Below are 13039 nucleotides of genomic sequence, written 5' to 3'. Positions count from 1 at the left end.
TGCCCTGCTGCGAGCTAATGAACTGCCGGCATTGGCGGCTGTGTGCGTGATTGTGTCCACGTGCCTGCATTCATGATGTCCGCCCCGTGAGACTGCGTAAATGCATGTGTTCCATCTGCACCTTTATGTCGTATCATACGAATTTTTTTGCATACTTACTGTGTGTCTGCAGGCACACTTGCTTGTATGCTCGTGTGTTTGTGTTAAATTTCAGCCTAGCTTTGGTCTTGCACAAAATCTTGCTTGTCATAAAATGAGCACCTGATGTGGTCTTTGCCAATAACAACGACGGGGGAGATGCGAAGACAGCTTGCATGGCGATGGCCTCATTGCCTCCTCGCGTGCCATTGTAACTTTTGTGCCGTTCACTTGTGAGACTCATCCCCGCAGACGGTAGACCACACTTTTTGTCTTCAAATATGTGGCTTTGCTCTAAGCGGCAATGAAATAGAGCAGGGGTCGGGAACCTTTTTGACTGGGAGAGCCATGAAAGCCAAATATTTCTAAATATATTTCATTGAGAGCCATATAGTATTTTTAACGTATAATAAATTAAATATGTCTTACTTTTAATGCGACTTCTGGTCACGGGACCCGTGACCCGATGAAATTTTATCTTCAAAACTAATTTCTGTTTACTTAAAAATGACACAGTATTATTAAGCAATATCACAAGTATTTTAAAATCAGTTCCAAACTGATTTTATTTTTATTTTTTATTATTATTTTTTTCAACTCAAAATTGTCTGGGAGCCATATGCCGTCACCGGAAGAGCCATATATGGCTGGCGAGCCATAGGTTCCCGACCGCTGAAATAGAGGAAGCTATTGTGTGAAATACTTGGCTGTACCTGGAAACCCAACGGAAACATTGCCTTCAAGGAATAAACGCATTAACCAAAGTTAATTGACAAAACTGAAGTAGTCCATTCAGGAATGCGAGTGATCAGTAGCAGCCAAACATAAGTCTGCTTTCTTGGTGCAATAAACTCTGGATTCCAAAACCTTTAGTTTATTGAAAAAATATCTTCTAAGGAAAATTTAGCAAATTGGAAGCCAGGAAAACAGCAGGGAAGTATTACGTTTAATATACTTGGTTTCTCACAATGCTCTTCAAAATAAATAGATAATAGGTAATATACAGTAACATCTGTTGCTTATATATCAAGTAAAACCCATTCAAAACCACTGTCATCAGAGTGATTAAGGTAACATCTTGACTTAAAATTAAATGTGATCTACAAATATATGTTCCTCAGTTTCAATGCACTCTCCGTAACGAATAAATGGCATTGCATTTATGTTGAAAAGTCATTTCTTTAGAACTGCTTTTTGTGTTTAGTTTGTCCTTCCCCCGCAACCTCTGATTAGCACGGTTGGCTACGTACGGTGCGAAAGAAGTTCTACATACATACATTGCACACACTTGTTGGCCTATTGTATGTATTACATTGTAAGACTGCTAATAGCAAATGCAGTCCATTGCCCCCTTGTGAATGCCCCACTGCCAACTCGGTCCCTTATTTTGTTTTAAATCATCCTGTTGTTGTGATGTGCGCGCGTGCGTGTTCACTACGGCGGACGCGCAGGGTGAACTTGCCAGTGCAGGTGTCCCAGCTGCCGCGCGAGACGGTGCTCAGGGTATCCCTGCAAGGTGTCCCACAGCCATCCGCCTCCGGGGGCTCCCCCGACAGCAGCAAGCAGCGTCGCAGCCCCGAGCCGCTGGGCTGGGCCACCATGCCGCTCTTCAACTTCAGGCAGTGAGTATCGCGCCGGCAATTCCCCGTGGATCGTCGCGGCTTGATGCATCATCATCATCATCGCTGCCGCAGGCTTGCGGACGCCGTGCTGCGCTTAGCGGCAGCAAAGCTATTTCGTCACAACTCTGAAGCACATTAATATTCCATGATGTGGCTTCATTACCATTGCCGTGCTGTGTTACAGACTCGACGCCACTAGCCCAGGAGTATTCGTATTACGGCGAAAGTTTGTACATTTTCACGAGACTGCTGTCCATTAGTCAATACTAAGCCAGTTGTTGGCCTGGTCACGAATTCGTTGAGCTTCCCACATCACCATAAAGGTGCTGTCATACACCTTTGATTTATGGTTTATGTTCGTGTCATATATGCGCATAGAGCTCTTTACTACTGCCTGTGGTGCGTACACGTATGTTGCAGTGTGCTTGTGAATATATAAGTGCTTGCCAGCTCGTGCACATTCCTCTAGACAATGCATTTCTTACCTCTGGCCACTGCTATTTCTAAGAAATTCCGAAAAAAATCTTTGGAATGGCTTTGTTGAATGTAAGAATGTGGCGTGTGTGTGTGTGTGTTTCTCCATGTGGGAAGTTTTGGTATAGTGGTTCTCACACTGCACTGCAATCGAGTTGAGACCCGGGTTAGATTACTGATAATAGTGCAGAGTCGTGCTTCGTGATGCCCTGTGGGATTGTAGACTCAGACGGAGACCAGGGATGAATATTCTGGGCTGCTTGCCGTTTATTCAAGCCAACATCCGCACTCTTAGTTCTGTCGTGGGTACTCACGACTCCCTGTCTCTAAACCTGTCTTCCGACTCCCTCGACCTTCGTCCAGGCTACATCGTACTCTTCCACCTGTAGCCTTCTTTGTCTTTCCAGCCCAAGAGCTTTTCTACCTGCTACCTGGCTCCTCTCTCTCTTTCTCTCTGGCTCTCCTTTGTCCCTGACCCCTCCCCTTCTGCCCAGGTTCCCCTTTTTTCTCCTTTTACCTGGCTCTCTTCCTCCTACCTGGCTCTCCCCCACCAGCAGACGTCTCACTCTGTCTACTGACCCCCCTCCTACCTGCCCCCCCCCCCACTAGCAGACGTCTCACTCTGTCTACTTACCCCCCTCTCTCGCCCTTCTGGCACTCCCTGTTTTGCTTGGCCCCCTTCCCACGGTTGCCCCTCATTGGGTCCCCGCAGTACTCCTTTACATCAGTTATCTCCAGGAGCAGTTCGTATCTGAGTCTGGGCTGGGTCTCCCCTGGGTCAAGTCAGCCTACAATAAGTCTTGATTCTGCTTGAGTAGTGCAGTGAATATAAATTCTGACTAAAACCTCAAGGTATTCATCATTTAGTTGTGCGTGTAAACAATTTGTTTCGTATAAATGACGACAAAATGTTTTAACACCATCACTTTACATGCTATTGCAACCTTTATAGGTGCTAGTTAATAGCACTTTTCCCCAATGGTGTTTTGCGTCTCATTCATCAGTATGTACGTATGTTTAACTTCTTTCGCGCCATACGTAGCCAACCGTGCTAATCGGTGTTGCATTTGTGCGTATGTAAATTAATAGTTCTTAGAATAACCTCAGAATTTGTAGTTTTATTTTCGTATAGATATCTACAAACGATTTAATAATACAAAGCGACACACGTAAACCACTGCCTTCTGAAGCGCGATGTCCATGGCTACTGTGTAGAGTGTTGACCAGCGGAACGAACCTGCTGTGCCTGGGCCCACCGAGTCAGGCGAGCTACGCAGCCAGCTGCAGCGCTGCCCACCTGCTGCAGCCAGACAGCGTCATCCTCCAGGTATCGCGCGAGAGAGAGAGAAAGAAAGTGATGAGATAAAGCAATGAGAGATGATGTGGTGCGAGAAAGCGATAAGGTAAATTGATGATACGCAGCATCATAATTTAAAGATACATTCATTTATAAACTATTCTTTTATACTTTAATATTTATTTAATGGTTTTTATTATTACCAGTTATTTGGTGTTGTCATAATTTGCATGGGTTGTATGGCTTATTTATTTAAGGTAATTCATTCAAAAGATAGGTTTTCCGAGCCCAACATAATTATCCGTGAGCTATTGCTATTCACGAGCAGTGAGGGAAATACTGTACGGAGCTGATAGAAAACTTAAAATGTGAAGCAGGTGTGTGTGTGTGATGTTCACATTTCCGTGCAACGCATTACTCTCCCACAGCTGGATTTCCCACCGACGAAGCTGGATATCATATTCCCCACTCCGATGGCAAGGGGGTTGTGGCTGCAGTACAACTTCGAGGACATGGACCCCGACACAAGGAAGAGCCTCCAAGCGATCATGTCCAAGGACTCGGTGCTGGGGTGGGTTGCACCAACCACAGCCTAAAAAAATAATGTGGATTTGCCCGACCCGCTATTTATGGAAGGAGCTGGTATTTGAATTACCGAGCACTTTTCCACTTTGCTCCATATTTAGGTTCACCGATATAACCGTAATTGCTTCAGGGTGCGTGAAGGCATGTGAACGTAAATACGTCCGTTATATATATTTATAGATATTTGGACGTGCATTCCGAATATTTTTACCTTGGTCGTCTGCGCGACTGTAAGTATGCAATGGCAAAAATTCCAAAATTGCTTTACACTTCATTTATGTGTCTAGTTTTTTATTGACATTTTAAAATATCAATGAGAGACAATGAACCAGGAACTTTCTTGGATAATATAATTTAGCAACTGCAATGAAAATACCTCTGTTCCTGGATGCACTCTGAAAATAGTCTAACTTGGCAGTCTAATTTGGACCTTTATAAATCCACATAGAAAAGCTAAGGATGCAGCCTTGCAGTTACTTCTGCCACCGCTGGTGTAAGCGCGCCACGCTTTGAGGGCGTTCTAAAGAGGTTCTCATGAAATAGTTGGCCTACTCTTCCCACACTTTACACCACCGTGAGTAGACGGCCATTTGACTAACTGGCGGTTTACCCATTTATACTGCTGAGTGGACAGGAGCGCGGGTGGGTCATAGGGATTGAATAAACTTGTCCCTGTTGCTTTCAACTGGTGCTCCAGGAGATTGGATCTGCGACCTCTGCATTGCAATTCCAGTGTGCTAGCCATTATGCCGGGGCAGCATCACTTTAAGCATACTTAGCATTTCTTGCGAAAGTTTATCGGCATTTATAATTGGCAAATGACGCTTCATTGCCATTTTGGATGTGGGTTCCCCAAGAACGTTTAGGTCAGCTGTTGATAAACTTCGTTCCTCGAACTCATTATCTCACCTGACCCACCACCCTTCGCCAATATATTTTATTAACTGGTTAGTCATCCTTCATATTGAGGTGTACATTATAGTGTGCTCATTAATAGGCATGTAATGTTTCCACCCCTCGTAAATTTGCGAACCGTCACGATGTGAGGTAGTGTTTGACTTAAGGAATCGATTCTCGCGTTTCCTTTGCTAATTTAGAGCCTCTAGTGGCTGCATCGTTTACGTGAACTAATTTCAAAGTGCATTTGTCAACTGACAGTAATCGAGTCTTACACAGGAAATTCTGTAACGTGTGTCATGAGCTCAAGAATCATATTTGATAAATTGATATGTGCCTACATATTGCACGCACATGTTAATCGGTACGCAGGAGAAGTTGTAGCGGGTTGCGGTTTCCAAAACGGGCATTTGTGAATCGTTGTTCTCAACTGCCAAATACGTATTTCACAATCAGAATGTTTATTGAGACTTGAGGAATCCGATGAGCTATGAAGCTCTTTTTAACACATGTCTATTTGGGGTGGGTCAGCAAGTTGCAATAACAAACAATACAACAACACGTTAGGAGTGCAAAATATATAAAAAGGGTAAGCACCAAGCTTGGGCAAGGCAGTAAAAGCAACAACAAAAACAACCCCATGCCACACCAAGATTACACCACACCAATATAACACCACACAGTAGTATCTCAATAAAATTTCACTTGGACATTGAACTATCGATACACGGGTGAGGATCGTTGTATCCACATAGTGCATTTCACCACATGCTGAGTAGACTTATCCACAGTTCTAATCCACCTGATGATTACATAATTAGACTAATCATTCGGTGAAACTGTTGGCAGTAGGTGCACAAGCACTGCTTACAGAAACACAACACATTCGCCAACAATGCTTTAAAGGAAAACCATATATTGCATTTCAAGAAAGTTTTAGCGAAAAACGTGGCACATCCGTCACTACATAGCATTGGTGGATGAGCTGCATGCGCAGCGCGGATCGCTTAGACACGAGGTTAAACTCGGCACACGATGCAGCGGTCTTCACAAGCGGGGGGGGAGGGGGGGCGCGTCTTTTGTTTCTGCTCCGTGGTGACGGTGATGGTGGCGGTGACGGTGATGGTGTCATCCGCCGCCGCTTTCGCGCAGGCTGGGAGAGGACGACAAGGTGCTGCTGTGGGAGAAGAGGCACCACCTCCATGCTCAGGCGAACGCGCTGCCTTGGCTCCTAGCCAGCGCCCCCAGTTGGCAGTGCTCAGCCCTGCCCGACATCTATGCCCTGCTGGGACACTGGCCCGCCCTCTCGCCTGTGCACGCCCTCATGCTGCTGCACTCCAAGTAAGCCTCCCGATGAAGTAAAGCCCGTACGGTCGTAATCATCATCGGTGTCATCATCATCAGCATCATCAGCATTGTCAATCATGATCGATCCACTGCTGGATGAAGACCTTCCCAAGCCGCCGCTATCTCTCGCCGTCCTGCGGTGTAAAGATCCACATGGCACCTTCACACCAGCACCTCTGATTAGCATGGTTGGCCACGTACGGTGCGAAAGAAGTTCAACATTTTAACGCAAAATATATCATTGCTCCATCTCCTCGGTGGACAGTTTTTACTACAAATAGCCTTGTTTTCTTTGTGGAGCTAATAATGCCGTCGTCTGGCCGAATGGCACGGTGGCTAGCAGTTAGGGGTTAAGCCATCTTTTTAGAAAATAACTGCCACTTGGTAAAAAGTCAGCAGTTCTATCAAAATTGATCCCTGCCGTGGGAATCTTGTTATTTCAGCCACTGGCATCTGGCCGCTAACAGAGATTAACATGGCCCCACGTTTTAGCTGCCCATTTTTGTCAACGTTCCAGCATGTTGTGGTGTCATAGACTTCTCACATGCGAGCCATTCACTTGACAGGAAATGCATTAAACCCTTCCGAAAGAAAAACATTGTCACCAGTAGGACTCATGTCCTTAAACTCGCAGCAGCCCATTGCACCGCTTTGCACCGTAATTCCCGCTCACCCACGTGCCGGCACGCTTTCTCGTCTGGCTGCCCACGTGTTCCCGTCTTCAGCTTTGCGGACCAGGAAGTACGGCGTACGGCGGTGGAGTGGATCGCGTGCGTGTCTGATGACGAGCTTGCCGACTACCTGCCACAGCTGCTGCAGGTGCCGTCACTCTGCTCCACATAAACACACGCAACCCTCGTTGTCAGTCAGAGCAAATAATCACGAATACATAATGCTCCAGATTTGAAGTTTTCGTGACTGCAAGGATCCATACTCTTTGGTTCTTTTGGTAAAGTTACGTAGATGAAAAAAAAATGAAAATAACTAAATTAAATCACGACATTTCGGAGGCAACACAAGCTTCCGTCATCAGATGGAACAGTCCCAGCAAAATTACTGCAGTGAATACAGTAATCTTGCTGTGGCTGCTCCACCTGATGACGGAAGCTTGTGTTGCCTCCGAAACGTCGTTATTTAATTTAGTTATTTTCATTTTATTATTATTTTTATTTTTCATCTACGTGACTTTACTGAAAGAACCAAAGAGTACATAATGCTCCGTCCTGTGAAGCTGCACATTCCACCTTCAAGTGGGTGGAGCGTGCAAAAGACTCTCACCTGCAGGGATATGCGGTGGCAGTACAGGAAGTAGGTTGCTGGCCACTGGTTTTTAAATGTTCCTGCGTGTGGGTTACCCCCACTACCTTGGTGCCCCCTCCACGTACTAAAACACTCTATACTCAGCTGGTTTAACATGTTGAGCAGAAGCTGTTTAAAATAATATGGAGACTCATGAGGTGTCCATTTACTTAAAAAAAATGTTCTCGATTTGAAGTTTTCGTGACTGCAAGGATTCATACTCTGGTTTTTTCGGTAAAGTCACGTAGGGGAAAAATTAATTAATTACATTTTTTTAAAGAAATTTGTTATTTTATGTACATATTGATTGATTCGTAAGGTTTACCACTAAATATCACCGTTGCAGGTGCGAGGAACGGTTTAGTTCTCGTGTTTTTTAAATACGTGATCTGCGTTGTGTAGGCATTGAAGCACGAGTGTTACCTGGACAATGCTCTCATGAGGTTTCTACTGGGAAGGTCCATGTCGAACATCCGAATAGCCCACTACCTCTACTGGTGAGTAATATGCCTCTCCATTGCTTGCCTTGCACAGCTAACACTTAATACCTGTTAAGACGGTTACATTTTAACATCTGCTGCACTCAATCATGGTCACTATATTGCGGCAGAACTTGCACTTGAAACATAAGTGGGTAATAATAGTCCACTGGTTTGCACAACAGGTGCACACTGCCTTGCTTTGCTGTGTTACATGTCTGTCCTTTTTATTTTCAGAGCGTTGTAGTCGTATTTCAAATGCAGTCTAATTGCGTTTGTCATCCCCTTTGTTGACACAGATGAAGAGCATTACTAGCATAGCCTGCTCAGGTATAATGTTTATTTGTTTTAGTAAATCAAACTGGATGCACACAGTGCATGATGTAAGAATGCAATATAAAATATTAACCTAGTGTACTGTTTTAGTTGTGGCGTCATCTATCGCCATGTCCAAGATTTGCCTTTGGTGTCTCTCATATGTACTTCACTTATCCTTGACAATGCGTAATAATAATTGAAAACTTCTAATTTGGAGAACACAGCAGAGATAAGAAACCTATCTGGATTTCGTGTGCAACATAATTTTCCCTACAAAATGTAATATACAATCTAGAATGTATTTCTGAGTTTAGGAATCTATAACTTAATTGACCAAAATCTAAATCAGTGAGATTCTAACAGCAGTAATCTTTTAGACAGACTGGCTCATGTCATGGTAATGTGGAATTTCTGCTGCCAGTCCAGGGCCAGTAACGCAGATGTTCAGCTGCCACATTGCTCAGCAGATTAGAGATTATTCAACTTGGCCTCGCGTGATTGGTCAAACTCGACTTCCCCCATCCCCCATCATCTTCATCACTACATATTCTGTATTCTGCGGAATTCCATGCAGTACATCACAAAATGCTCTGTGGCAGTCTGAAGGGGTACACCCTGCGGCAGCTATCCCTGTGCGGCACAAGGCGAAGGCAACACCGGCCCGCAAATGTGCGTTAGTCTGCCAGTACGGGGCAATGTTGCCATGTGGCAATGAAACAATTTGCGAGCAATTTATAAAAGAAAAAATTCTCTATTCCGCCAGCGCGCATAGCCGCTTTTTTTTTTTAATAACGTCACAGGAGCTTCATTGTCCACTCTGAAGCAGACCAACGCGTTTATACGGTCTTTACACACGCACGCAGTATTAACCAGGGCAGCCCCTGGGCCCAACATGTGAACCTCTGCAACAAGCGGCGAACGCGCGAACGCGGGGTTATGTCACCGCCCCATGTTCTTTCCTATGGATTAACAACAGCAGATTAAAGATGTAATTTTAGATTTGTTATCCACTCATGTTTGTCCATTCCTCCTTGAAAACAGATCTTGACAATATGGTCTGGTTTGGGATTCGTGGCCGCACTCGTAGGCCGCCGAATCTTTGATGCGTCATTTGATCCTCATGGTGGTACCCCGGGGTACCAAATAATACAAAATGGCCGAGGCAATTCAATATTTTATTTCTGGGACACTATTTTTTCCAGGGGTGTACTTAACTCTGCGACTGGGGTACCAATAAATCCAAAATCAGTGCTACTCCGCGATGTCGAAACGCAGCAAGCACGATTGCTCTGAAACCCTGAACGCTCGTACGCACCATAGCGGTGCATCGTGTACAGCTCGTCGAGATGAGTCGATTGTCGCATCGCCGACCATCAACAGACTAAAAATGACTGCATCACGGACATTGTGAGAGCCGGGGTACTCCGGTACGCCGGGGTACCGCCATAAGGTTCATTTGCACATCAGGTGGCCGCATCGGCCAAGCCTTGTCCTGATTCGCCCCATCGCCACTTATCCTGCCATCCCCCCCTCACCCCCTTCTGTGGCTGCATCACCCAGGCTTCTGAAGGACACGTTGGAAGACGGGCATTTTGGCGGGCGCTCCCACCGTGTGCTCGGCGCGCTGCTCTGCTGCTGCGGGCGCACGCTGCGCCACGACCTTGAGAGCCAGACGCGGCTCGTGCACACGCTGGCCACCGTGGCCGAGAAGGTGCGGCAGGCAACTGGCTCCACCAGACAGGTAAGGGCACACCGAACGCCGGCAGCTGAGTTCCAGCGACATTGTTATATTGCAGGTTCTGACCAAAGCTGTAGTCGCAGCAGTAGTGATCGTTGGTCATTTCTGTGACACCCTGCTCAGATTAGCAATGGAGTGGTGCTTGTGTCCATTGGCTGCCCTCCGGCATCTACGATTTAGCATTGTTGGCTACGTACAGTGCGAAAGAAGTTCAACATACCTACATACAACTGGGGAAATGCCACATTTGCACAGTGCAAGTGCATGTTGGGTATGTGGTCGTTTTGGCGTTCTCTGGTTTACACTGGTGAGACATGGTCTTACAGAAGGCTGTCTCTGTGTAGACCAATCAGTTCGGGGACAATGCATATATAATTATCAGAGCATGTTTTGTTTGCATGTTCATCACAAGTACGTGTGGTTAATGCAGACGGATTCCTGGCAAAAAGTTTCTATTTGGTGTTTGAACATCTTAACAGCTGTTTTATTGCCAGAAAGGGTAAATAACATGTGGTCCTGTTCAGCCATATTGTAAAGAGGAGCATGAAGCGGTCATGCTCAGTAAATAATCATCATAGACCAATTGATTAAGATCAATTCTCATGCTCATAATGCATGCATTGAATGGGGTTGCATAAGAATTAATCTTTTATGATTTATGGATATCATATGATGAGTCTATACTAATTTCAGCTGCTATGGTGACAGAATAATTATCTGTCTGTAAAATCTAGACAGATAATAATTATTTAATAAATCAAATCACGACCTCGCATTGCGACAAATCGCCGTGTGGGTGAATCGCCTCATCTCCATATAAATAAAAGGCAAAGTTGTGAATGTGTGTCTGTTCAAAATGTTTCGCGTACTTCCCGACATGCAACAAACTTTAAATTTGTCATGTGGGTACTTTCCAGACTGTACACCATGCACAAATTATAAAAAAACACTTTTGGTTTTTTTTTTGGGGTGGGCGGGAGCTCAATAATGCATATATTTTTTTCACAGCAAGTGAGCTGTGACGTAAAATCTGTCACGTGACCCGCGCATGTGGAAGCGTAACGCATTCTAGTGTCGCGGTTAGCGAGCTGCGCTACGAACCCGGCGACCCGAGTTCAATTCCCGCTCATGGCCACCACTGGTGATGATTATTTGGGCCTCCCCTAGGTCGACTCAGCCTCAAACAATTAACCGGTGTGGTGTGTGAACATCGTCACTGGGGAGACAAAGGTGGCCGGGCGTGGTGGATCCAAGTCCCGGGCGAAACCGGGTAGTACAGCTAGTTCCTAATAACCAAATGAACATTGTGCACGGTGGTCACTGTGTCCCGACAGGCCATGCTGCAGGAGGGCATGGAGAAGGTACAGCAGACGTGCTTCCGAAACGCTGGCAGCTCTCGTCTGCCCATCTGCCCCAGCCTGGCAATCCGCGGTGTCAACCAAAAGGTGTTGCACTTACCTTCTGGCTTCTCATATTGTTGCCGTAATACTTTAATTCACACCTCGGCCATTGCATTCTACTCTGACATACGATGGCATTGTATTTTTTCATTGTTCAGTGATACCTGCCACTGGTCCTCGGTGTGTTTTTCAGCCTATCGTAGACTTTGTATCGTAGACATGCAATATAATTAGAGTTTCTTGGGACGAGCGATATCGGCAGCTGCTTAAAGAGCCCCACAAACACGATTGGGGAGGTGTGATAGATGCACTCCCTGTGCCCACAACGTTGCCACACTCTGATTCTTCGGCTGCGATGCATTGCTGCGTGTCACCACTGGCATGTAAAATATCCCTTGCGTGTTTTATTGTATGTTTCATTTTACAAAAAAAGGGTCTGTGTTTCTCCGTTAGGCCTGCTCTTTCTTCAATTCCAACGCTGTCCCTCTGAAAGTTTCTTTCCTCAATGCTGACCCATCTGGAGAGGACATTCAAATCATGTTCAAGGTGAGACGCCCAGCCTCGCTTGCAGTGTGAAGTCACAACTGGTGAGGGTGTGGCACTGAGTTCAGTGGGTCTGGGCTCCAGAGCTCAGAACACACACACAAACAGGTTTTAAATGAAAGTCCAGCTTTTATTATTTGAAATTTGTGTGGGCATACCTCGTTAAAACACGTTTGGGTTGCGTCCTTGAAAACCTGAACATAGAGTGAAAAATCGTACTGTATTATCGAAGCGTATTTTCGCAATAAGGTCCCATTTAATTAACCGAATTTGCATTACTAACAACATATTTTCTGACCAAAATCCTGCTAAAATAACACTCTCCAACGCAACTAAGATCTATTGATGCAAAAATGTGTGGAATAATAACTCGACGTGTATTTTATACTACATATAGTATACACTACAATTTACTAACCAGAAACTGTGGTGCCAGTCATGTGAGGTGATGCTCTAGCGCAGTGCTCTTCATTGCAAGGCCCGCGGGCCACTGGCTGCCCCTGGTGGCCTTTAGTGTGGCCCCTGCCGTGCAGCCCTCAACAATACACAAATTACACAAATGTGAAAACACCCCCCCCCCCCCTCTAATCGCCCCATCCTGCTGTCAAACCCAATGGTTTCAAATGTGTGGTAGCCCTCTCACTGATATCTTATCGGCGAAAGTGGAGCCCTTCTGAAAATTAGAGAAGAATACTGCTCTATTTAAAGCTTTCGTGACTGCAGGGATTCATCTTCTTGGTTCTTTCGGTAAAGTCACAGTAGAAGGGAAATAATAAAATAATAAAATAAAACATAATAAAATACAATTCTCACGACGTTTCAGACGCTGTCTTTCCTACAGACCTGTTCTTCACCTGAGGACGGCTGCTTGCGTCGTGGCCGAAACGTCGTGAGAATTGTAA

At 45.4% G+C, this 13039-nt stretch overlaps 1 protein-coding gene across 1 annotated transcript in view; it reads left to right on the top strand.

Annotated features, from left to right (window-relative positions):
* The window catches only part of LOC133350335 (phosphatidylinositol 4-phosphate 3-kinase C2 domain-containing subunit alpha-like), a 70197-nt gene that overhangs the window by 36340 nt on the left and 20818 nt on the right, over nucleotides 1-13039 (top strand). The window contains exons 15-23 of the mRNA XM_061564587.1: nucleotides 1590-1760; nucleotides 3450-3561; nucleotides 3960-4102; nucleotides 6166-6354; nucleotides 7086-7179; nucleotides 8062-8156; nucleotides 10017-10197; nucleotides 11529-11639; nucleotides 12048-12140. Coding sequence (XP_061420571.1) covers nucleotides 1590-1760; nucleotides 3450-3561; nucleotides 3960-4102; nucleotides 6166-6354; nucleotides 7086-7179; nucleotides 8062-8156; nucleotides 10017-10197; nucleotides 11529-11639; nucleotides 12048-12140 — 1189 coding nt within the window. The remainder of the gene's footprint in view (nucleotides 1-1589; nucleotides 1761-3449; nucleotides 3562-3959; nucleotides 4103-6165; nucleotides 6355-7085; nucleotides 7180-8061; nucleotides 8157-10016; nucleotides 10198-11528; nucleotides 11640-12047; nucleotides 12141-13039) is intronic.

Source organism: Lethenteron reissneri, chromosome 33 (assembly GCF_015708825.2).
Source record: "Lethenteron reissneri isolate LAM-NWPU_2019-01 chromosome 33, ASM1570882v1, whole genome shotgun sequence".
In the NCBI taxonomy this organism is placed as follows: domain Eukaryota; kingdom Metazoa; phylum Chordata; class Hyperoartia; order Petromyzontiformes; family Petromyzontidae; genus Lethenteron; species Lethenteron reissneri.
The sequence above is the reverse complement of the archived record's forward strand: the minus strand, read 5'-3'. Positions and strand labels throughout refer to the sequence as shown.